The sequence below is a fragment of the Auxenochlorella protothecoides genome (genome assembly GCF_000733215.1).
Source record: "Auxenochlorella protothecoides strain 0710 unplaced genomic scaffold scaffold95, whole genome shotgun sequence".
Classification (NCBI taxonomy): Eukaryota; Viridiplantae; Chlorophyta; class Trebouxiophyceae; order Chlorellales; family Chlorellaceae; genus Auxenochlorella; species Auxenochlorella protothecoides.
The window spans coordinates 83,477-106,447 of NW_011934122.1; the positions used below are offsets into that span (position 1 = coordinate 83,477).

General features: G+C 65.6%; 10 protein-coding genes across 10 annotated transcripts in view; 7 read left to right on the forward strand and 3 right to left on the reverse strand.

The window, feature by feature from the left end:
• Positions 1 to 123: 123 nt before the first annotated feature.
• Positions 124 to 1,325, forward strand: F751_6741 (putative U3 small nucleolar RNA-associated protein 11; the record flags this gene model as incomplete). Its single annotated transcript, XM_011397264.1, has 4 exons — positions 124 to 182; positions 284 to 374; positions 550 to 738; positions 906 to 1,325. 4 exons carry the CDS (start codon positions 124 to 126, stop codon positions 1,323 to 1,325), a joined length of 759 nt encoding a protein of 252 aa, XP_011395566.1.
• A 335-nt stretch (positions 1,326 to 1,660) lies between these two features.
• F751_6742 (ATP synthase subunit gamma, mitochondrial) lies at positions 1,661 to 3,021 on the forward strand (the record flags this gene model as incomplete). Its single annotated transcript, XM_011397265.1, has 4 exons — positions 1,661 to 1,764; positions 1,857 to 1,897; positions 2,009 to 2,508; positions 2,722 to 3,021. The coding sequence occupies 4 exons, from the start codon at positions 1,661 to 1,663 to the stop codon at positions 3,019 to 3,021; spliced, it is 945 nt and encodes a 314-aa protein (XP_011395567.1).
• A 385-nt stretch (positions 3,022 to 3,406) lies between these two features.
• On the forward strand, positions 3,407 to 5,480 carry F751_6743 (Peptide chain release factor 1; the record flags this gene model as incomplete). The annotated part of the gene is made up of 6 exons (XM_011397266.1): positions 3,407 to 3,577; positions 3,707 to 4,224; positions 4,350 to 4,497; positions 4,692 to 4,922; positions 5,117 to 5,180; positions 5,350 to 5,480. The coding sequence occupies 6 exons, from the start codon at positions 3,407 to 3,409 to the stop codon at positions 5,478 to 5,480; spliced, it is 1,263 nt and encodes a 420-aa protein (XP_011395568.1).
• Positions 5,481 to 5,529: 49 nt separating this feature from the next.
• On the forward strand, positions 5,530 to 6,342 carry F751_6744 (hypothetical protein; the record flags this gene model as incomplete). Its single annotated transcript, XM_011397267.1, has 1 exon — positions 5,530 to 6,342. One exon carries the CDS (start codon positions 5,530 to 5,532, stop codon positions 6,340 to 6,342), a length of 813 nt encoding a protein of 270 aa, XP_011395569.1.
• F751_6745 (Glycerol-3-phosphate dehydrogenase [NAD(P)+]) lies at positions 5,950 to 8,293 on the reverse strand (the record flags this gene model as incomplete). Its single annotated transcript, XM_011397268.1, has 6 exons — positions 5,950 to 6,294; positions 6,504 to 6,686; positions 6,953 to 7,141; positions 7,352 to 7,670; positions 7,815 to 7,945; positions 8,006 to 8,293. The coding sequence occupies 6 exons, from the start codon at positions 8,291 to 8,293 to the stop codon at positions 5,950 to 5,952; spliced, it is 1,455 nt and encodes a 484-aa protein (XP_011395570.1).
• An 874-nt stretch (positions 8,294 to 9,167) lies between these two features.
• Positions 9,168 to 10,301, forward strand: F751_6746 (NudC domain-containing protein 2; the record flags this gene model as incomplete). Its single annotated transcript, XM_011397269.1, has 5 exons — positions 9,168 to 9,247; positions 9,392 to 9,473; positions 9,680 to 9,728; positions 9,872 to 10,011; positions 10,215 to 10,301. 5 exons carry the CDS (start codon positions 9,168 to 9,170, stop codon positions 10,299 to 10,301), a joined length of 438 nt encoding a protein of 145 aa, XP_011395571.1.
• A 193-nt stretch (positions 10,302 to 10,494) lies between these two features.
• F751_6747 (hypothetical protein) lies at positions 10,495 to 13,751 on the forward strand (the record flags this gene model as incomplete). The annotated part of the gene is made up of 9 exons (XM_011397270.1): positions 10,495 to 10,578; positions 10,904 to 11,293; positions 11,512 to 11,694; positions 11,919 to 12,083; positions 12,255 to 12,384; positions 12,515 to 12,630; positions 13,036 to 13,188; positions 13,383 to 13,473; positions 13,606 to 13,751. 9 exons carry the CDS (start codon positions 10,495 to 10,497, stop codon positions 13,749 to 13,751), a joined length of 1,458 nt encoding a protein of 485 aa, XP_011395572.1.
• A 210-nt stretch (positions 13,752 to 13,961) lies between these two features.
• Positions 13,962 to 17,035, reverse strand: F751_6748 (Peptidyl-tRNA hydrolase, chloroplastic; the record flags this gene model as incomplete). Its single annotated transcript, XM_011397271.1, has 8 exons — positions 13,962 to 14,201; positions 14,501 to 14,788; positions 15,502 to 15,621; positions 15,824 to 16,026; positions 16,205 to 16,369; positions 16,650 to 16,658; positions 16,774 to 16,835; positions 16,947 to 17,035. The coding sequence occupies 8 exons, from the start codon at positions 17,033 to 17,035 to the stop codon at positions 13,962 to 13,964; spliced, it is 1,176 nt and encodes a 391-aa protein (XP_011395573.1).
• A 180-nt stretch (positions 17,036 to 17,215) lies between these two features.
• Positions 17,216 to 19,270, reverse strand: F751_6749 (hypothetical protein; the record flags this gene model as incomplete). The annotated part of the gene is made up of 5 exons (XM_011397272.1): positions 17,216 to 17,467; positions 17,767 to 18,084; positions 18,397 to 18,572; positions 18,752 to 18,901; positions 19,069 to 19,270. 5 exons carry the CDS (start codon positions 19,268 to 19,270, stop codon positions 17,216 to 17,218), a joined length of 1,098 nt encoding a protein of 365 aa, XP_011395574.1.
• Positions 19,271 to 20,826: 1,556 nt separating this feature from the next.
• F751_6750 (cGMP-dependent protein kinase 2) overlaps positions 20,827 to 22,971 on the forward strand; it is a gene marked incomplete at both ends in the record, with an annotated part of 4,527 nt that continues 2,382 nt past the window's right edge. The window contains 5 exons of the mRNA XM_011397273.1: positions 20,827 to 20,970; positions 21,241 to 21,364; positions 21,525 to 22,207; positions 22,401 to 22,545; positions 22,704 to 22,927. Of these exons, the coding sequence (XP_011395575.1) occupies positions 20,827 to 20,970; positions 21,241 to 21,364; positions 21,525 to 22,207; positions 22,401 to 22,545; positions 22,704 to 22,927 (1,320 nt within the window). The remainder of the gene's footprint in view (positions 20,971 to 21,240; positions 21,365 to 21,524; positions 22,208 to 22,400; positions 22,546 to 22,703; positions 22,928 to 22,971) is intronic.

Here is a 22,971-nt window from a genome sequence, read left to right on the forward strand (position 1 = left end):
CAGCGCCCCCTGATCCATTGGAACAACATATAAATCTCCAAACCGCTAGTTTCATATAACCCACAGTTCAGCGGTGGAGCTGGGCAGTGTTGCTGGCGAGGGCGACGCCCGGGGCCAGGCGCGATGAGCGCGTCTCTGAAGAATGCCGTGAAGCGTAAAACGCATAAGGAGCGTGCACAGCCGTGAGTGAACGCAATTTGTTGTTGTGTGACATTGTGCATACGTTGTGCGCGTCGCTACGTTGTGCGCAGCGCACTGGACGGCAACCCTGCACCCACCGCAGGACTGCACGCCGGAAGTTTGGGCTCCTTGAGAAGAAAAAGGACTACCTACTTCGTGCCAAGGACTTTCACAAAAAGGAGGATGCCATCCGGGTGGGCGGAGTGTGGTGTCTCTGTTTCAGTGAGGCTTGGGAGGCTGCGTGATTGCAGCAGGACCGTCAGTCTGCAGTCACTGCCAGTCCTGCAGGCATGACACCTTCACCGCCAAGCCTCCGCGATGGACACCAGCGCACGACCGCCCTCCCTCCCTCCCTCCTCCTTCGTTCAGGTTCTGCGCGGCAAGGCGGAGGCCCGCAACCCAGATGAGTTCTACTTTGCGATGGAGAAGGCACGGACCAAGGACGGCGTGCATGTGGTTAGCACCAGCGAGCCCAACAGGTACTCCCAGGAGGAGCTGCGACTGATGAAGACCCAGGACGTGGGCTACCTGACCCTCAAGGCCCAGGCCGAGGCAAAGGTGATTTGGTGGGGCGGATGGGTAGATGGTGGGAGGACGATGCTGTTGTGGGGTCCTGTCGTACACACTGAAAAGCCGCAGTCAGTCCCCTCCTCATCGTTACCTCTCCCTCGGAATCTCACACACGTTCACACGAAACCACACCCTTCGCCCATCCCTTGCCTCAGAAAGTGGAGAGGCTGAGGAGCTCCCTGCACATGATTGGCATGGCTAAGCCACGGCACACCGTGTTCGTGGATGGCGAGGAGGAGGCGGCCGCCTTTGACCCCGCAGCCTACTTCGACACCCACCCTGACTTGGTAGGGCGCGCCTTTAACCGTCCCAGGACGGAACAGCTGGCCAACCCTCCCCCCGTGGCGGAGGGCGACACGCTGGCGGGCGTGGCGGCGCGCAGCGAGCGACGGCGGGCGACGGCGTACAAGGAGCTGCTGCAGCGGCAGGCGCGGGGCGAGAAGCTGAGCGCACTGGCGGCGCGCATGGCGTACGCCAAGGAGGTCGCGGGGAAGGGCAGGAAACGAAAGCTGACGCCGGCGGAGGCCGGCGGGCAGAAGGGCGTGTTTAAGTGGAAGGCGGAGCGCAAGCGATAGGGTGGGTTGGGGGACCCCTGGGGTGCAGAGACCCGCCTGCAGCCAGGTTCCCCGCCCTGTGTACACTCATCGACCGGAGCCTGATACCTGCCTCCCTGTAAGATCTTACATTCGAGATTCCCAGTCAGAGGAACCTGATGCGAGTCATCGGTTGCTCTTGCTCACCAGGCAACCATCCTTCCCGCGCTACTTAGACCCCGGCAAACGATTTTCAGAGACACGGGCGCAGCGACATGTGACCCCCCCCACCCTTCAATTCTCGTGCCAAACCCCAGCCCCTTACACGCACGGTTCACTCCTAGCAAACCCCCCGAGAGCCTGGGGAATCAGGAAGGATGCTGCGGCGGGCGGGTCACAGCCTCGGCAGCAGGCTCTGCCAGAGGCAGGGCCAGCTCGAGCCTGCGGTGCAGGGACTGAAGCCCAGCTTCGCTGTCGCAGAGTAAGTTCGGAGTGTGCCTGCCCGGCAGCGTGGGTGTGCGTGCCCGCTACTCCCCGGTCGAGTCACCTCTGTCCCATCCCCGTGCCGTGCAGGGAGGCCGTCGAGGGAGCTCGCGATGCCTCCACCCTGCTCGGTATGCTGGCCTGGAGGTAGTGTAAAGCAAGAATTACGCCGACTCCACCCCCCGCGCGATCGGGCCCGGGTTTGTCATCTCCCCTCCCCCTCCCACGCCACCTCCGTGCAGTGAAGCAGCGCATGAAGTCGGTGGCCAACATCGGCAAGATCACCAAGGCCATGAAGATGGTGGCCGCCTCCAAGATGCGATCGGCGCAGGTGAACACCATGAACTCCCGGGGTATCGCTGAGCCCCTCCTGAAGCTGCTGGGCGACCTGCCCGATGCCCAGGGCAAGAAGAACGTGTACGTGCCCATCACCTCCGACAAGGGGCTGTGCGGCGGCATCAACACCACGGTGTGCAAGTACACGCGTGCCAGCATCAAGGCCGAGGACGGCGAGGACAAGGAGCACTCCATCGTGGTGCTGGGGGAGAAGGGGCGCAGCCAGCTCCAGCGTGACCTGCGCGCCTCCATCCACTCCACGGTGGCGGACACGGGGAAAGTGCGCGTGACCTTTGCCCAGGCCGCCGCCATCGCCGACGGCATCAACACCACCGAGTTCGACGTGGCGCGCCTCATCTTCAACCGCTTCCACAGCGCCATCTCCTACAAGCCCACCATCGCCACCGTGCTCTCCCCAGACGTGAGCGGGAGGTGGAGGGGAGCAAAGAGTGGGGGGGAGGGGGGGCGGGGGGGATGGCTGCTGGGTGGGTCTATGTGGAAGACACCAAGTGAGCATGGCTGGTGGGGAGGTCTTGTGCGGCACTGGCGCATATGTACCCCGCACTTGGCCCCGCCTGGGCTCGTCTAATCACCCTCCAACTCCCCATCACCCCTGCAGTCCCTGGAGAAGGAGGCCGAGGCCGGCGGCCTGCTGGACCAGTACGAGATTGAGGGCCCTGACCGCGCGGAGCTGCTGCAGAACCTGTCCGAGTTCAACCTGGCCTCCACGCTGTACAACGCGCTGATGGAGAACAACTGCAGCGAGCAGGCGTCGCGCATGGCGGCCATGGAGTCCTCCACCAAGAACGCGGAGGAGATGCTGGGCAAGCTGACGCTGACCTACAACCGCACGCGCCAGGCCACCATCACCACCGAGCTGATCGAGATCATCTCGGGCGCCACCGCGCTCGCCGGCTGAGCTCAGCCCAGCTCGGGGGAGAGGAGAGGAGTGCATGGCATTCCGTCTCTGATGCCCCAACTCGTATACCTGGCCGCTGCCGTGGCAGTATCTGTGTTAAAGCAATGCAAGCAGTCGTGAATCAAGGAATACGACGAAGAGGGGCTCCCGCTGAAGTTCATGCAGTGTAGTGGGGCACATGCTAGAGTCAACACCCGTGCGCGCGCGAAGACCGGCCAGATAACGTGCGACCGAGCTATCGCCAGTCATGCAATTGGGAGCGACTGACTGCTCGCCACGATACATTTCATATGTGCATCAAACTGTGTTTATCTATAACCGAGGACGCATGAGTGTCTGCCGCCAGCGCGACCAGGATTGTTAACCAGGCGTCTCGACGCTCATCATGAGCCCGGCACTGCCGTCGGGTGCCCTGGCCTGGGGCGCCGCGGCCATGCCCTCCCTGCGCCCCTCTCGATCCTGTGCAGGGCCTCGGCCATTCACTCCCAGCACCGCATGCCCCGCCAATCCACCTCGCGTCGCGCCCCGGCATTACATCGTCGCCAGGGCCGCAGCGGTGGGTAGCAATCGGGTTGGGGTGGTGGATCGCCTGTTCTCTCCCATGGGCCGGCAGGCGGCATCCCCTCACCTTGCGTCATTCTTTACAGCACCTACCTCCTAACAACCCCCCCCCCAAAAAACAAAGGACCCTTACGTGCTGGCCAAGCTGGAGGACCTGGCCCGCAGCCACGCGGAGCTGCAGGCCGGCATGGCCACGCCCGCGGTGGCGGGCGACCCCACCGAGTACCAGCGCCTGGCCCGCGCCGCGGCGGAGATGCAGGAGCGGGTGAGCGGGTACGAGCGGTACCGCGCGCTGGAGGCGGAGCTGGCCTCGGCGCGGGAGGTGCTGCGCGAGTCGGAGGGCGACGCCGACATGGAGGCCATGGCGCGCGAGGAGGTGGAGGGCCTGGCGGAGCGGCTGGGCGCGCAGGCGGAGGCGCTGCGCCTGCTGCTCCTCCCCCGCGACCCGCTGGACGAGCGCAACATCATGCTGGAGGTGCGGGCGGGTACGGGGGGTGACGAGGCCGCGCTGTGGGCCGCCGAGCTGGTGCGCATGTACCAGCGCTACGCCGAGCTGCAGGGCTGGCGCGTGAGCCTGGTGTCGGAGAGCCTGGCGGAGGGCGGCGGGTACAAGGAGGCGGTGCTGCGCATCACGGGGGACAAGTGAGCCCGGGCGCTGGGGGGGCGATCTAGGTGGATGGGCTGAGGGCTGGGACGGGTGTCCACAGCAGAGCGAAGCCAGCACCTGGGCCCTGAGGTGGGCCACCATCCGCATCCCATCCCCGCAGGGTGTACAGCAAGCTGAAGCATGAGTCCGGCGTGCATCGCGTGCAACGCGTGCCCAGCACCGAGACCTCTGGCCGGGTGCACACCAGCACAGCCACCATGGCCATCATGCCGGAGGTGGACGAGGTGGACGTCCAGATCGACCCCAAGGTGTGTACTTGGGGTGTGTATGGGAGAATAGGGGGGTGTAAGGGTGGGCAGGGTTCTGGATGCGGAGTCATGTGCGGCAAATATGAGGCTTGCATCCCTTCTCGGGGGTGTCAGGGGATTCGGCGCGGCCTCGGCCCCTCCTGCACGCCACATCAAACCCTCCATCTTCCCCCACCCCTCACCCACGTCCGTAGGACATCGACATCTCCACTGCTCGTGCCTCGGGCGCGGGCGGCCAGAATGTGAACAAGGTGGAGACCGCCATCGACCTCATGCACAAACCCACGGGCATCCGCATCTTCTGCCAGGAGGACCGCACCCAGCTGCGCAACCGGGAGCGGGCCATGCAGCTGCTGCGCGCCAAGCTCTTCGAGCTGGAGCTGGAGAAGCAGCGGGGGGAGGTGGCCGCGCGACGCAGGAGCCAGGTGGATGCGGGCTTGTTTGTGTAGATTCAGGGGCATTCGGATAATGGGATGATGGGTACAGGACAGGGGCTGCGCCGTGCATCCACCCCGCTGGCCCCAGATGCCCGGCGTGGCACGATGCATCGCCTCAATCAAACAAAGTAAGTTCCAGGCAACAAACCTCCATGCCGACAATCGGCCGTCTGTGCATGCAGATTGGGACCGGCAGCCGATCGGAGAAGATCAAGACGTACAACTTTAAAGACAGTCGGATGTCAGGTGCATTTTTGTGGTGGTGGTGGTGCCTGTACGAGTCTGTCAGCTTGATGCAGATCAATCCCTTGAATATGTGAACACTCGAGAAACCCTTTGCTCTATCCACCACCATGTGCAAATCTCAATCCTTCCTCCTTCAATCCGAAGCCTCCCCTGTCCACATCCTCGCCAGACCACCGGACCAAGAACAACTACGACCTGAACAAGATCCTGGAGGGGGGGCTGGAGGACAGCATTCAGGCCGTGCTCCGTATGGAGCAGCAGGAGGCCCTGCGCGAGCTGGCCGAGTCAATGAAGGAGTGAGGGGCCTGATCGGCAGCACTCAGTTTTCTTGTTGTCAGACTGCCCACGCATGTCCCCCTGTTTGCCTTGCTTTCCCTCTGAGATCCCCCTTCATCCCTCGGCTGCAAGCGTCGAAAATAAGCGTCCACAGGATTTTAGGGGGTATCGCGCGCAGGGCGAGAAGTCAAACAGAGGAAGCGGGGGAATGCACGTGACAAAGAACGCTGTCAATTCGCTACAGAGCTACTGCACAGGGGGTCGAAAACAATGGCGTCATGCACAGGACGCCGTCGGAGGTTGGGGCTGGGTGGGTTGTTCTCGGGGCCTGCAAGCCTCCAGCGCCGAGCTCCGGGGGCGGAGGGCGGGGGTCGGTGGTGAACTGCGCACCCCCCATCCGCGGGGGGACCGGCGGGGCGCCGAGCGGACTCTGCGCCCGCCAGCGCCGCCCCGCGGTGGTCGGCGCCCGGGGTCGCCCCAGGCCCCCTCGTCGCTACTCGTCGACCTGGGGCAGGTTCATGAGTTCGAACACCGCCTCCCGCGCGCTGATGTGGCCGTCCAGGATCTGGGCCACGGCGGTGAGCACCGGCAGCTGGACGCGGTACTTCCTGGCCAGGCCCACCACCACCCCGGCGGTGGCCACGCCCTCCGCCACCTGGTGGCTGGACCCCAGGATGTCAGCCAGGGGCTCGCCCCGCCCCAGCCGCACGCCCACCGAGCGGTTACGGGACAAGGAGCCGTAGCAGGTGAGGATGATGTCGCCCAGGCCGGCCGGGCCGGACAGCGTCGCGCCGCGCGCGCCCATCTTCTCCGCCAGCCACCGGATCTCGGCGCAGCCCTTTGTGTAGGGTGGGCGGCGGGGGCGGTGCGTGAGGCAGTGGGGTGACGTGGGTGGAGTCGTGGGGTGGCGTCGGCGTGCGGGGCCTGCTACGCAGGCGGCGTGGGCGCCCAGCATGTGCATGGCCGCCGCAGAGCCCGCACTCGTCGACGCCGTCCTGCGTCCCCGAGAACCCCCTTCCCCCTCCCCCCCACCCCTCCTCAAAGCACCTGAGCCACGAGGGCGGCCATGGCATTGTGCCCCAGGTCCAGCCCCTCCACGATCCCGGCGGCGATGGCCAGCACGTTCTTCAGGGCGCCGCACACCTCCACGCCGACGACGTCGGTGGAGGTGTTGACGCGGAAGGTGGGCGAGGCAAAGACGTGCTGCACCGCCTCAGCCAGGGCCTTGTCCTGGGGAAAAGGGGAAGGGGGGGGGGGGTGAGGGGTGCGGAGATGTGTGAGGCCTGCAATTGCCGTCGCCGGACATTGCTGGTCTGGTCGAGACCCGGGATAAGACGGGTCGACAGCAATGCAGCGCGCTCGCTGCTGGAGGCGCACACGCCGTGGCCGGAGCGTGTGTGGGCACCTGCCCAAAGCCAACCTCGAGGCCGCCACGGAGCCGAGCCCCCCCAGCAACCCTCCTTGCGCCTTGACCACACCACCACCCGCCCGCCCACCTTGGAGGCAGCCACCACGCCCGTGGGCTTGGAGTCCATGAGCTCCGCCGCGAAGCTGGGCCCCGACAGGTAGACGGTGGGCTGCTTGCGGCCCAGGGCCGACGGGATGACATCCGACAGCACGTGCCCGCTGGACACCTCCAGCCCCTTGCTCACCGACACCAGCGGCAGGGTGGGGGGCAGGAGCGTCTGCACGGTGCGTGTGGGTGAGGGGGTGCTGTCGAGTGTTGCAGAGGTTGAACATGGGCGGGTCCACAACTGGCGGTGCAGATCCCCACTGCCCATGCAACCAACTTCCCTAGGGCAGCCGCCGACAGCGCAGACCCAGCTCAGAGCGCGGCCGTGGTGCGGGCCCCCCCCCCGGGCGCCCCGGCTTCCATCCCACCAGCTCCGCCCCACCTTGATGGACTGCAGGAAGGAGCGCGTCTGCTGCACGGGGACGGCGTGGATGGCATATTGCGAACCCTCGATGGCCTCCCGCGCGGAGGTTGTGGCCACGATGTTTGGCGGCAGCACCCAGGCGGGGAGGTAGCGCGTGTTGACATGGCCCTCGTTCATCTCGCAGGCCAGGTAGGGGTCGCGCAGGAGCATGTAGACCACGGCGTCGGGGTGCTGGCGCGCCAGGGCGGTGGCCAGCGCGGTGCCGAAGGAGCCGCCGCCGAAGACGACCACCTTGCGCAGGCGCAGGGCGGTGCCGCGCCGGCGGATGCGGCGCAGCCTGCGATGGTTCATGGGGAGTTTGGGGTTGGGATGAGGAGGTGGCACGAGGCAAGAGTGGATGGGATCGAGGGGAGCGTGCCGAATGTCTGGCAGGCAGCGCCCCTGGTCGTCGGGCCCCCCCCCCCCTCGCACGCCTGCGCACTTGAACAAGCGCGACCAGCGCATGATGTTCTTCCACTCCGCCCGCACGGAGGCCCTGCTGCGATGGCCCACGTGCCCTGCCCCCGCATCAGCGCCGGCCAGCGACCCCGGCATGGCCAGCGCGGCGGAGGGCTGGGGCGAGTGCGCCAGCAGCGCCGGGCCCCCCGGGGCCGTGGCGTCTGTCGACCCCACGCCGGGCCCGGCGGAGGGGTTAGGGTCGCGGTCCGCCAGCCGCCGCTTGTCGGCCTTCCTCGGCTTGTCCCGCCGCCGCTGCTTCTTGACATCGGCGTCTGCCAGCCGCCCCAGGCTCACGGAGGGCCCCAGCCCCACCTCCGGCGGCTGGCTGTCCTCCAGCCCGCCCGGATCCTCAGCGGCGGGGCCCGGCACGGAGTCGGGGCGTACCAGGGCCCGCAGGTGGTCGATGTCGGCCTTGAGGACCTCCAGACTCTCTGAAAGTGCGGCGCGCTGGGTGGGACTCATGGCACTACCCTTCCGCCGGGGTCTAGCTGCAGCTGCCGCCCGGGGCTGGGCACCTGTGGCCCGGGCAGCTTCCCCCGCTGCGTCGGCCAGGGCATCCAGGGGCGCAGGGTCTCTGGGTGTTGATGCGATGTCGTGTTGAGCAGGTGTGAGGGCGGCAGAAGGCTCTGGCGGGTGGGGAGGCGAGGCATGGGCGAGGCAGGGCATGCCGTCGGCATCCTCAGCGCGTGTGGCCTGGTCAGGCCCCAACATGTTCCTCCCCACAGCGGATGGGTGGGCCACGCAGGGGGCACGGCACAGGCCTCCGTGCGTGCCCTGCTTCGGCCAGCACCGCCACGCCGGCGAGGAAGCGCGCAGGAGGCTGGGGTTGGTGCCGGAAGCCGGACCCAGGAGGGGGAGGGAGGGCGGCATGGACCTCGCCCTCCCTCTCACACCGACGCCAGGATTCAGGGCTGTGGCGAAGGGAGGGCTGGGTGCCTACCTCACGTCGCAGCCACCTGCCGACGAGCCCGGCCTCCTTCTCAAGCAAGTACTCGGCGTTTGTGAAATATGCGTCAGCAGGCACTCGCACTCTTAGATTGATACATTTCTGTGAGCGAAATAGACCTCTCACTCCATGTCGGGGGGCCAGCCGTTTGGCCGCTGGTGCCGAGCTACCCCAGATCGAGGGCTGCGATCAAGTTGAGCGGAGCCAATCCAGTCGGGCGCGCAGATGAGCATGAGTTTGAAAACAGAGCTGTGACATGTGCGCCTAGCTACACTGCTGACAGTCCACCCCGTATATGCATTGTTTGCGGAAGCTCATTTAAGATTGGACGGGGTGCAGCGCGACCCCAGGATCGGGTGGGAGCTGGGCCTAGGATCCCCAGCCCGAGGAATGGACAGGGTCGCACCGACTGAGACACACGCGTACGTGCACAACGGCCAGAAAGTATACGAGTGGAACCAGACACTGAGGTGCGCGTGCGATCCTGTATGAGACCTATGAGTGGCCTGATGTGTTCGCCGGCTAATCAGGTCTTCAGCTTAGTGTGGTAGCCTCAATGCCCAAGCTTGCCATTCACGATTGAAGGCAAGCATCCCGCCGACACACGCACGCAGTGACATCAACATCTTCATCGATCTACCTCCCGGAGCTCGTGCCAAGGACCTGGCAGTCTCTTTCACAACCGCCAGGCTCACGGTGGGATTAGCAAACACCCCGCCCTACCTTGATGTGAGTCCACCGCTCTGGGGTAATGAGCTTCTCGTTTGAATCAAATCTTATCGATTATATACTGTGACGCGGCCTCATGTGGGAGCGATGGTCGGCGATGTAGATTCTGTTTCGAGGAATAATGATGCATACATGCAGACGACTCATCACAGCCCATTGCCTGTGTCCAACAGAAGGACCTGGCTGGCGCTATCAAGGTCTCCGACTCCTTGTGGACAGTCGGTGAGCCGCTGATTATTGGCTTTGCTGGCTCAGGCGTGGTGGAAAGGGGGAAGGGGCAGTGTGTGATATTCACTCGTGCTTGCTCTGGGCGGCATATCGCACCCACATGATTGACACCCCAATCCAATCTACCATCCCCTCAGAGGACGGAATCTTGGTGCTGCAGCTGGTGAAGGCACAGACGGGGGTCACGTGGCCGGCTGCCATCGCAGGGCACGAGGTTTCGCCCGACGTCCAGACCACTGACCAGAAACGGTTGATGTTGGAGCGCTTCCAGGCAGAGGTGAGGGCGGGCTGGTGGCAGGCGAGCATGTTGTGCCGCTGACCTGCATCAGTGACTGGAGGGACCAGTCGGGTGTGTAGCGTCACATGCGAGAGATCCCTGGCAATGTCAGCGCGCTCTTTCCTGGTCCAGCAGCCCCCCCAAGCCCCGCCGTAATATCCCCCTCAAATCACCCCTCATCACTCCCTCCCCTTTGATCGCAGCATCCCGGCTTCGACTTCTCCCAGGCCGAGTTCAACGGCGCAGTCCCCGACCCCTCCACCTTCTTGAAGGACCTGCCAGGCCACTAGACCATCGGGTTCATTGTAGACCCTTGAGTAGGAGCATGCTCACGACACAGGCGTCCATGGCCGCAGCGAGCTCGCCCCTTGCGCTCGGACCTCCACGTCCGCGACTCGCCACCCGTGGCCAACTGGGCCTGGATGGGCTTCGAGGTCGCCGCGGTGCAGGGCATAAGAAGGCCTCTGGCACCAGCCAGCGCCCATGCCGCCCAGCACGGTCCTCAAGGGACGCCCGTGGGAGCGACCCGAGATCATCGCAGCGAGCTGGCTTCCCGGCGGCTTCCCTGTGCGGCGGGGGTCACGGCCGACCATCCACGCACGACGCCGTGCCTCGCCCCTCGAGCCGCAGCCCCCTCGCCCCCCGCGCCGCGCCGCCTGGCGCAGGCGCCGCGGCCCCCGGCCCCGGGCCGGACTTGGAGATCAAGATCGTCGGGCTGGGCGGGCGTGGCGCGGCGGTGCTGGACGCCCTGGCGCGGGGGCCCCGGCTCCCCGTCTCCGCCCAGCTCTGGGCCTGCGAGGTCGAGGGCCAGGCCGGCGCCCCCCCCCCGGCGGCGCCCGGTGTGCACCGCCTGACCCTACCCCGCGACCCCGGTGCCGGGCTGCCCCCGGAGGCGCTGGCCGCCCTGGTGGGCCGCCCCGCCTCGGACGCGGGTGGGCGCGGCAACGTGGGCTCAGCCGACGGCGGCGTCGCGCTGGTGGTGGCCTCCGCCTCCTGCGCCCCCGGGGCGCTGCTGCGCACGCTGCGCGCTCTGCGCGAGGCCGGCCACTTCACCGTCGCCGCGCTGGCCCTGCCCTTCGGCTTCGAGGGCGGGGTGCGCGGCGCGGCGGCGCGCCGCGCCGCCGCCGAGGCCCGCGCCGCGGCGCACCTGGTCGCGCTGGTGGACCAGGAGGTGCTGATGCAGGCCTGGGGCGGCGGCGCCGCGGTGACCGTGGCGCAGGCCACGGAGATCGCCGACCTGGCGCTGGAGCACGCCGTGCGCGGCGTGCTGCAGGCGGTGCAGGTGGGGACAGAAGGGGGGTGGGGGGGGAGGGGGGGGAGGGTCCCTGGGCGCACAGCGATGTCGAGCCCCGGCCTGGGCGCGGCAAAGGAGTGCGGGGCGCTGACGCGATCGGCGCGGCTTTGTTCACCTGTGCAGTGTGTGGCGCGCCTGACGGAGACCACCGATCAGCCGAACACACCGAGCCAAGCGCGCCCCACCCACGCCTCGCCCGTTCCCAGAGTCGGGAGATCCTGAAGTCGCAGCGCGGGGCGCTGATGTGGCACGGCCGCGAGCTGCGCCACTTCAAGCGCCTCCTCCCGCCACCCCTGCAGCAGCTGCTGACGCGGCCGGGCTTTGCCCTGACGGGGCGGGGCCAGGCCTGCATGCCCCCCAGCGAGACCTCACGCCTCTCCCCGGCCAAGGTGTGTGTGAAGGGGGGGTGTCGTCTTCCTGGTGTGAGGAGGTGGTGACCTCTCAGTGCATTGCTGGGCCGAGCGCGCAGTGCCTGGGTCGAGTGGAATGGTGGGGCCAGCCACAGCCGGGTAGAGGACTCGGGGGTTGCTCGCCCCGAGGCAGGCAAAAGGGCTGTGCTGCGAGTAAACTCCCTTCCAGGTGCTCGCCCAGCTCCATCCCATGGCACTCGCAGGCGCTGATGCACCTGGCCACAGATGCAGTGCGCGCCGCGGCCGACTCCCCCTTCCTGGACGGGGTGCTGGGTGACACGCGGGGCGTGCTGTGCTGCCTCACGCTGCCTAGTCCCCTGGCCCTGGGCGTCGACGTCGGCAGCGAGCGTGCGCTGCAGCAGCACAAGGTACCGGCTTCTGAGGGGAAGGAGGCTTGGCCTCGAACTCTGGGCCAGACATGCACTGATCGAGGTCCCAAGGGCCGCTGGATGCAAGGATCGGTCGGCAGTGGTACCGGCATGTCACGCGATGCCGGCGCCGTGCACGGCACACCACCTCGATGCTCGACGCCTGCGCAGGCAGCGGAGCGCATGGCCGCGCAGGCGGCGGCGGGCGCCCTGTCGCAGCTGGCGGGTCCCGGCTGCCGCGACCTGGTCCTGTGTGTGGAGGTCGAGGCCGCTGCCCACTCACCTGGCGATGCTGCTCGAGGTGCGGGGTGCATGGCATGCCTGCAATACCCGGCGCTCGAGGTTTGGGGAGGCAGGACGATGCTTGTGAGTGAGTCTGCTCCTGGCTGCGACACCAGCCAGGCCACTGTGCCACACAAAACCCTCGCCAGGCGTGGTGAGGCTGGAGGCCACCTTGCTCGCCCTGCACGACGCCGAGGCGGCGGGGGAGGTGGAAGACCTGGATGCTGGCGACGACGGCTACCAGCCCAGCATCTCCTCCTCCCCCGTGCTGACCCCCGACCGGCGAGGCGCGGCCCCGCCCTCCCCCGCCGGCGCCCGCGCCGCGGCGGCGGGGGCCAAGCGGCTGGACGCCGGGAGCTGGAACATGCTGTCGGCGCTGGCGGGGGGCACCCCGCAGGCACGTCGGGGCGGCAAGCAGGAGGCTGGGGGTGAGGCGCAGGAAGAAAGCGCAGCCCCGTCCACCGCCAAATCAACCTCACAGCCGGCGTCTGCAGAGCGCCGGGCAGCCGCGGCCAGGCTGGAGCCTCCCCTGGCCGCAGGGGTGTTTGGCAGCGGGAGGGCGGCGCCGAGCGCGCACCGTGCCGAGCGGCCCACTCCGGCCCCGCGGCAGCGGCCCGCCGCGCCCGCGAGGGCCGCTCCGACGGCGGACCGACCTGCGCCCCGAGTCCAGGTGGCACGAGGGAACGACGGACCGGCCGTGCCGGCGCAGCCCCCCGCGCCGCCGTCCCCTGCGCTGGCAGACACGCAGCCCGCGCAGCGCATCACTGTGGGCGATGACCTGTCGGATGCCCTCATGGCGGCCTCCCTCGACCTCCCCCCCGCGGTGAGCCAGGGATGGTGGATAGGATGGTGGTCGATGGCGCTTGTCCATGGTGTTTTGCGGGGCGGAGTGACCCGCGCAGCTTGTTGCGTCTCCGCTGATGTACACTGCGCGCCATGGATGCCTTCTCCAATCGCCAGCGCCAGACAAATCGAGGCCCACCACTGCTGCACCCCCACCCTATTTCCCATGCCCAGGCGGCGCGGTGGCGGCAGCAGCAGCGTGCCCAAGCAGCCCCGCCCCGCAAGGTCGTGGTCTGGGAGGTGGACGAGCTGCAGCCCTGGGAAGGTGGGGAGGGACTGGGAGGGTGTCTTTGCTACAGGAAGCGGGGAGCGCAGGGCAGCCACACCCATCTTTGCACCATTGCTCCGCATCCTCCTCCCTGGCCGCCACCCCTGCCCTCCTCCTTTCTATTTGCAGAGCCGGAGGAGCCTAGCGGGCTGGCGGCCCTCCTGCCAGGGCCCTGGGTCAGGCCGCGGGAGCTGAAGATCAACCTGAAACAGCGCATCGCGGGAGTGCTGGAGCAGGATCGAGACGAGGGGTGGGGCGAGGACGCTGAGCCCTGACACACGACGCCTCGGGGTGGGAGTGGGGCCAGAGCCGGCCTTCCTGCCAGGAGTGCCAAGCCTGGCCCCTGCCATCCCCACTGCACACCATTCCCCCCAAACCGCTTGACTGATTGTCATCTTTGCCCTGCACATGTTTTACAAGCCGGGATATGCACGATGTATTGCTGAAGAGAAAACTGAGGCCAGGCGTGACAGGGAGGACTGCGGTCAGACTTGCGCGACAGCTTCCGGCGGCGTGCTCGATGCTGCCTCCGCCTCGCCCGTGCCTGCCTTCCTCTTGGTGCCGGTCGCTTTGGGCGGGGCCTGCACGGCATACTGCTTCCCCTGGGCGTCGACCCGGACCCCTGAGATGGCCTTTTGTAAGCCCAGGGTCAGCACCGCCCGTACCACGTCCACCGCCTCTGCCAGGCCCACCTCGGCCACCTCCCTTTCTTGCCGCGAGAAGGGCTGCAGAGGAGGGGTGGGTGGGGAAGAGGTACGCAGGTCGAGGCTCGATTCCCTCTTCAGCGTCTATGGGAGCACGGAGGCTGGTACCGGGCCGGGGTGGTTGAAAAACAACGGCCCCACCACAGTGTCAACAACATCCGCACAGGAATGCGGGTCCAACCCCCAGGCCCCGCCCCCCCCGCCGCTCCTGCCGTGCCTACCTGCAGCACAAAGTCGGCGACATCGCGGCCGCCGGCGGGGCGGCCTATGCCCAGGCGCAGGCGCGGGAAGGCGGTGGACCCCCCCATCGCGCTCTGCACGCTGCGCATGCCGTTGTGCCCCGCGTTGCTGCCCTTGGCTCTCAGGCGCAGCGCGCCCAGCGGCGTGTCCAGGTCGTCGGCGACGACCAGGACGCGCTCCAGCGGCACCTTGTAGTACCTCGCGAGGGCGCCCACGCTCTGTCCGCTGCGGTTCATGAAGGTCTGGGGCTTCACGAGCATGACGCTGCGGCCGGCCAGGGTGCCCCGGCCCACAGCCGCCTTCTCCTGCTGCTTGTCCATGGAGATGCCCTCGGACATGGCCAGGCTGTCTACCAGCGCAAACCCGATCTGCGTGGACAGGTGTGCAAGGTGATGGGGGTCCTTGAGTCCCAACAAGCTGAATCGCGGTGCAAGTCCTGGTCACAGAGGCACTGCAGATGCTGCTCACATCCCAGTCCACATCAAAGCGAATTGGTATGAATGGACGGCAACATCTTCTGAACGAGTCTGCTCCTCAAAATACAGTGCATTTTCTCTGAAGAGTCAGCCACCGAACCCACATTGTGTCGTGTGCCATGATATTTTTGGCCCGGGTTGCCCAGGCCCACGACCATCCAGGCGCCTTCATCCTCCTGAGCCATTGAAAACACCTTGAAGGTACGTCTGGTGCCCAAAGATGCCAAGGCTCGGCCCATGGCGGGGCGGGCGGCTCGGAAGCAGAGGTGTACCGCCGGGCTTCGGGTGATAGGTTGCATCAAGCGAACCGCCTTTTCCATCCCAGCAAATCTTGTCTCTGTGTATTGGAATTGCAATGCATGTATTAATAGTCAAGCCATGGCACCGGGGTGTGTGTTTACTTTCCGGCATCATGCCGGTTTCGCCCCAGGCTCAGGATACTACATTTCCCCCCCTCCTTGGACCCCACCAGTACCTGCACAACAAAATGTCCTATCCACGTCCCACAGCCGTTTTACAGTTTCTTGCAAGCATTCTTGTCAGCTCAGGCATCGTCAGACATGGGCTTCGGCGAGGGTGATGCCGAGCGGGCGGGGGAGGCCGACCTTGTGGCCCGGGGCGACCCAGGTGCCGGCGACCGGGATGCTGACCGGGCTGGTGGGGAGGCCTTGGGCGAGCGGGATGCCATGCGGGGCGGGGGTGAGCGTGACCTCGGGCTCCTTCCCCTGTGTCAGGAAGGTGCATTGTGGTGCTGTGAGGGCCAACCGCAGCCAAGGAGTGGCACCAGCACCCAGCATCAGTTCATGGGAGGGGCGGGGAGGGAGCGCGCTCACGGTTCACTCCCCTGCTTCACCTGGACAGGGATCTCCGGCTCGACCGGTGAGCGGGTGAGCGGGATCGAGGCCTCGGCGGCGACCGCGTCCTCACCGGGCTTCGGCTGGGGCTGCGGCGGCTGGACCGCCTGCGCCCATCCCTGCCAGCAGACCGGGAGCGGGAGCGGCCGTGGCGCCGGTCGCCGGAGCGGGAGCGGCTTGGGGATCGGCGCCGCCTCCTGTCGCGGGAGGGGCTGCGGCTCCGGGAGCGGCCGCCCCGGCGGCCATAGTCGCTACCGCCACGAGGAGGGGCATCCCCTGGGACGGGTGGGGTGGCGTGGGTGAACGGCGTGGGGTGTAGAGAGGTCAATCGCAGCAGGATGAAGAGGGAGCTAGAGGTGCGGGGAGTGGGACCCGCCCGCCCACCTCCTCCGCGTCCCGACAGCCGTCTCCACGCAGTCACCCACACCAGGCCCCGCCACGGTCCAGGACTCACTCTCGCGCGCAAGCATGTCGTTGGGCGTCTTGCGCGACTCCCGGCTGTGGATGACGGTGATCTCGCGGCCCATGAAGTCAGTGCGGTCCAGGTGGTAGATGGCGTCGTCCGCCTCCCTCACGTCCAGGAACTCCACGAACCCAAAGCCTTTGGGGCGACCAGAGTCTGTGCTTTGCAGGGAGGGGAACTTCCATCAGGCGTGCGCCAAGCAGGGGCTGGGAGGGTCTGCTCCAGGGGCTCGTGCTTGGGGTTGGACGGGGCATGCACCCAGCATCGTCTCGACTTGGACAGGCTCATGGAGGGGCACTTCAAGTCAGCTCGTGATCTCTTGGACTGAACATGGACTTGGTCACTGCTGAGCAAGTGCAGGGTGTCGTCACGGTAAGGACAGTGAGGCAACGGCGGGTGCTTGGACACGGGCATGAGTCCTCTGTTCCCTACTCACAATAGTCGCCTGCAAGGTGGATGGGGAGGGGGCACAGTGAGCTCGTGGACAACACGGACTGTCGCTCCACGCCGCAGCAGCGCCACTGGGGCGACATTACGACCAAGGCATGCTAGAGACTCACGTGGGAGGTAGACATCGCGCACGCGTCCGTATTTCTCGAACTTCACACGAATTTCGTCGGGCCTGGGGGGGGGGCAAGAGCATGGGGTCATGGGGAGGGAGACCGGAGGCCCTCCACACCGCACGGGAACATCATGCATGATTCGTATCGATCATCGGTTTGCTTAAACCAACCTGGCATCCAGGGGCAGGTTGCGGACCAGGAGGGAGATTTTGGTCTTGCCGCCTCCATCGTCCCTGTCCCTCCTTCCCTCCCGAGACATGGCTACAGACAGGGGTGTACACAAAACACAAAGGAGGTGGGGATATATCGATGATGAAGTAGCAGTATACTCTCCGACGGGCACCTCTGTCAGTTCTTTCGTACAAGTCGTCCTTCGCTGCGCTGGTCCCGCCATCAGTTCTCTCTACATTCCCCCGCGGCTGCTCCCTGGGGACACCATTTACAGCATGCCCTCCTCGCCCTGAGCATTCCCAAAGTCCCCCGTCTCAGGGTCTTTGTGCGAAGCACCTGGCACTTGGCTGGCAGCTGCTGCGACGGTCACGGCCTCGCTCGCCGCCCCATCCTCGCCGTTGAGCACCTGCTGCACCTCGAACAAGGCTTCATCTATGAAGACGCCGTCCATCCCCAGGTTGTCGAACGGGTCTTCCAGGGCCAGACTCAGGTTCAAGACTGATACAAGCGCCATCTCCAACTGGGAGGGGTGGGTGGGTGGAGAGGAGGGTGGGGACGACAGGGCCTGTGACAGTCCATACATTGAGAATACGTTCCTATACATGAAGAATGACATGGCAGCAATGCTGGCGAGATGGAGAAGGGTGGGTGGGGTGGTGCGGAGCTGACTCGCAAAGTGCCATCCAGCACCATCCTGCCTAGCCTCAGCTGACGTGAAGGAGCTCGTCGTCAAGCAGGCCACACTCTGCCAAGCGTGCCAGCACATGCCCTCCCCCTCTCCTGTCCCAACTCCCTTCACCCCCCTGCCTGCACCCTCACCACAATGCTGAAGAAAAAGGCAAAGCCAAAATTGGTCTGATTGGACACCCAGCCCCAGTAGGGCCCGAAAAAGATGGGGATGATGAGGCCCACGTAGAGCCGGGCCACGCTGCGTGCGCCCTGGGGCGTCCGGAACTCCTTGACGTTGGCCAGGCGCTCGAGGGAGTAGGCCAGCGCGGCCACGCGCTCGTGCTGCTGCGCCACCAGAACCGGGTGCTGGGCACCACTGGTGCCCAGCACCCTCGTCGCCGCCTCCAGCTGGCGCAGGCAGCCCCGGCTCTCTCGTACGTACTGGGCACGGTCCATTGCGATCTGGATCTGCGGTGGGCAAAGGGATGAGGGGTTGGATTGGGGGCAGTGTAGCCAGCCAATTTGGAGAATCAAGGCGCATAGTGGGTGTGGACAGAGGTTCGCGGCCAGGCAGGCGCTCGCTAGAGGTCTACTGCTCGCTCAGTGTTTGTGTAGCATGTCATCGGGGGATTCATCCCAGGGAGCCACAAAGCTGCCGAGGCTGAATGAGCGCAGCAGGCCAGCGGCAACCCCCCAAACCATGGATGGCCCCGCCCCAGTGGAGACCCTCGCAGCCCAGCACCCTCATCTTCCCATATACAAGACAAGCCCCATACCCACCATGGCGTTCCGGAAGCCCATGTATGGGTAATACCGGCTGTAGAAGCGGGCGGGCAGGAAATATCGCTGCATGGCCTCCATGAGGGTGAAGATGGCCTCCCGCACTCCGTCTGCGGTGTCGCTGACGGCATTCTCGGCCTCATGCGTCGTGAATATTCCTATGAGCAGCAGCTTCACTGCGTGGAGAGTTGGTGGGGAAGGGTTAGGAGATGTTCAGAGGTCCTGCCTCAGCAGTGCTGCAGCAAAGATATTATGTGCAATCCTCGAGGAAGTCATCAGGTTCAATGCTCTGGCAACCACCGCTGCAGCAAATCAGTTTCAAACCCTGACAGACCCTCACCCCAGCACAGCGCACCTTTGGAGAGCTCATCCAGGCAGCGTTCCTTGCGCGCATAGGCAAAGAAGGTGAATCCCACCAGGGGCAGCACGATCACAAAGCAGATGAGTGTCCAGTCCAGGTAGGCAAAGAGGGGTGTACTAGGCTGGAAGAACGCAAAGAATGCAGCTGCGATGGAGGGGTTTGGGATGGGGCTGAGGAGTAGGTATTCAGAATGTGAAGCGCAGAGTTCTGCACGATGGCAACCTGCCAGGAAATACCTGCTTGCGGGCCTGACATCAAACCCCAGTGTACACCCTTTCTCTCCTCAATGGACAAAGTCCCCTCCCACTCACTGCTGAAGATGGTGACCAGGGTGCAGTGCAGCGTGTACCAGGTTTGGCAGGAGATGAACCAGAAGATGGAGGAGGAGAGGTCCCGGAAGTCCAAGATCACCCTGGCCAGGTGTCGGGGCAGGTCCACAAACCTGTTTTTGTCGAACAGAGGCACCCCTCGGGCGTGTGTACTGAACGGCGCCGACTTTGAGCGATTCGGCATGGCAGCAGCTGAATGATGGCTTGGGTCTGTGGTAGCCAGCGGGCAAAGGATGGTATGCGTGTGTTCGCTGACACAGGATGCATTCGCGATTGAAATGCACTCTGCGCGCACGCGCACTCGATGGGCACAGCTCGACGAGCTGGGAAGGATTCTGAACCAAGTGTCATACACCGTTTTTGAGGGAAAGATGAAGGCTATTTGTAGCACTGATAACTCAACATCCCTTCTCCGAGATAGTTCCCAAGTGATATGGAAAGCAGTCTCGCCAGGGGGGCGTAGTGATGCCCCCCCGCTTCATGGTAGTGTGTCGGGCTTAACAGCATAGTCGGGCAGAACGATGCACAGGTGAGCCAAGTTCTTCGACTCTATCCCTGGGGAACAAGGCACATCTACAGGATCCAGGGGGAGCCAGATTGAAGCATGAGGGAGCTCGAACTGAGATCCAAGGATTGAGATCTGGACCGAGGGCCTGGAGAGGACAACGAGGTCCGCATGCCAGTGGACCTCCACAACAAAAGCAGCCCAGCTTTGTTCTGTATCAAGCAGGTGCTTGGCCTTGCAGTCAAGCCAGTGGATTAAGCATCGATCAAAGGAGTGAAAACAAACATCATGCCTTTGGTCCCCGAGTCCGCTCTCTTCGCTTCAGAGCATGTGTGTGTGCCTGTTTGGAGATTCGTAAGGAAGATCGCGTCTGGTATCATAGTTCGAATGACGAGCATCAGGCCCTGCATGCTTCTGCATACCCAGATAAAACACCAGCCTACCCTGAGAATGGTGCTGTATGAGTCTCGAAATCGTGCCAGCTCCTTCTCCGACAGGAGCGTGCTTATCTTCCTCTTGCCATCTGTGGCCCTAACCAGACATCTAAAAGGTACCTGGCTCCAGTCGGCCTTTGTTTTGGGCTTCTCATTGGCTGCACAAAAGGGGGGCGGGGATGATGTCAGTGTGCAGAGCGCAGGGCGCCACCAGCGGACAAGAGCCTTGCGTTCTGTACCTACATCGCTTGAGGGTGACGTAGACACTCCCTGATTTCTCATGCCGCTCAAACATCCTGTTCAGCTCGGTGAGGAACTTGTCGGGGTCCACCTTCATCGTGAGCAGCGCTGTGGACTCTCGACTCCTTGGAGGGCACTTTCAAACACTCACCAGGATAGTGCTTGATTGTTCCACTTTCGATTGACTTGAAGGTGTGCGGGATCCCGGACCGTGGACGTGTTGGCCGGGTGTTCTCCAGCAAGCCCCAGCACCCGCAGCACCAACATCCGAGCCGGGCGGATCTACTCCCGGATGTTCTGCGCGTAACCCCAAGCCCCCGTTCTTTCCAGTAGCATAGGAGGGGCTATCCCTGGAGAATCAGGGTTATAGTGCCTCGGGACGCTCATCTGTCCCAGCACACCTCGCCCCCCTGAGTGTGATCGCCTTAGCCCGCGCTACAGAGGCTCGCCCTGGCGTACTCAGAGCACCCAGCGCCCGTCGACCCGAGCGAGGCGGCTCTGCAGGGACTGGGCGAGTCAGGGTCTGACGACGGATCGAACTACAGCTGGGAGGAGGACGACATGGGGAACGCCTTCTCCTCCGATGGCCTCGAGACGGGGCAGGACGTTGGGCGGCAGCAGGCCGTGACTGAGGCCCGGCGCAAGGTGCCGAGCGCCCGGCCAGCCTCGGAACTGGCCAAGAAGGAGGATTGGCCCTTCATTCGGGTGCGCGGTGGAGCCGCGGGCCTCGGGTGTCGCACGGGTTTTGGGCTGGTCGGATGACAGCCTGATGGCGTCATCCTGTGCGTTCTGCTCTGGGTGCATGGGATGCGCTCAGGACGGTGGCCACGCGCATCCTGGCGCCAGCCCCCAATGACCCAGGCATTGGGCTCCTGAGCAATGCCCCGCAAAGACCCTTTCGAAAGGAATGAGCAACGGTGCAAGCAGGGCCCCAAAGAGTGTGTCGAACCCCCTCCACCCCCTGCCCCTCCCCAGGAATGCCTGGGCAAGATGCTGCTGTTCAACCACCTGGACGACGACATGCAGAACCAGATCGTGGGGGACATGTACGAGCGCCGCATCGGGGCGGGCGAGATCCTCATCCGGGAGGGGGACACAGGTGTGGCGCCGTGCCTTTGGGTGTGTCTTGCATCCTGCTGGCTGGCTGGGTAGGACCCCTGGCACCCAGCAAGGGCCTAGGCCCCACCAGCCTCTCAGGCGCTCACCACAGCCTCCACCCCCCACCCCCCCCCCCCTCCTCCCTCCTTTTTCATGCTCAGGCCTGGCCGCCTCCGAGCTGTACGTGGTCTCGGCCGGCGAGTTCGAGGTGCTGCAGCGCCGGCGCGGCGCCAACCTGCGCGTGAACATGAAGCGCCGCGGCGACACCTTTGGCGAGGTGAGCCTGATGTACAACTCGCCGCGCGGCGCCACGGTGGCGGCCACCCAGGACTCGGTGGTCTGGGTGCTGGAGCGCGATGTGTTCCGCGCCCACGCCCGCGTGGGCCAGGAGACGGCCACGCAGCAGGTGGAGCTCTTCCTCAACTCCGTGCCCATCCTATCGGCGCTGACCAAGGAGGAGAAGCTGGTGCTGGTGGACGCCGCGGAGGAGGCGGTGTTCCCCCCGGGGACCACCGTGGTGCGCCAGGGCGACGCGGGCGATGCCTTTTTCATCATCAAGGACGGCGAGGCGGTGGTGTACCAGGAGGAGCGGGGCGGGGGCGGCGATGGGGCGGGCGGCGCGGCCTCGCGCCGCCGCGTCAACCAGCTCTTCCGCTCCGACTTCTTCGGCGAGCAGGCGCTGCTGGGCAACGTGCCGCGCGCCGCCACCGTGGAGTCGGTCACCCGCCTCGTCTGCCTGGTGCTGGGCAGGGAGACCTTCACCGCGGTGCTGGGGCCGCTGGAGGCGCTGCTCAAGCGCGAGAAGAGCCCGCAGGTGGTCAACCAGCGCCTGCTCAAGCTGCAGGTGCGTGTGGTGGGTGGGGGGGTGTTTTGGGAGTTTGGGCATGGGTTTGTGTGGGGGGGGAGGGTGCGAGGGTGGGGGGTGGGGGGGGAGGGATGACTGCTTGCCGGTGCACAGGGGAGTCACAACGAGGGCTCAGAGGCGTGGGGATGATGCATTCGGACCCACCCACGTCTCACCCATCATGCACCCTCAGGCGCGCGGCGGCCCCACCCGCATCCCCGCGGAGGTGGTGGTGCGGCGCAAGCAGCACGGCAGCGGGGAGTGGGACGTGGTGCGCACGCGCGGCCACGCCGACGAGGTGGAGGAGCTGGGGGGCACCTCGGTCGCCGAGTCCGGCGGTGAGCGGGGTGGGGGAGTGGGGGAGGCGTGTCGCTCCCCGCCTGCGGCCCTGGCGCCCACGCCCTCGGCACCGCACCATGCCGGCCTGGGCGCGGTCGATCGCCCGCGCCGCCGTCCCAGCTCCAGCCGACCCCCCCTCTCGCAACACATGCCTCAGGCACGCCGCGCCGGCAGCTGGTGGTGACGGAGGGCATGGTGCTGGGGACGGGGGCCTTCTCCCGCGTCTGCGTCGCGCGTGACGAGGCCAAGGGCCGCACCTTTGCCCTCAAGCGCATGCGCAAGTCTGGCGTGGTGCAGTGCCCCGAGCACGTTTTCTGCGAGCAGACCATCACGCGCAACCTGACCCACCCCTTCTGCATCCGGCAGTACGCCTCCTTCCAGGTATTGAGGGGGGGGGGGGGGGCCCGGGGGCTTTTGGGGCTTTT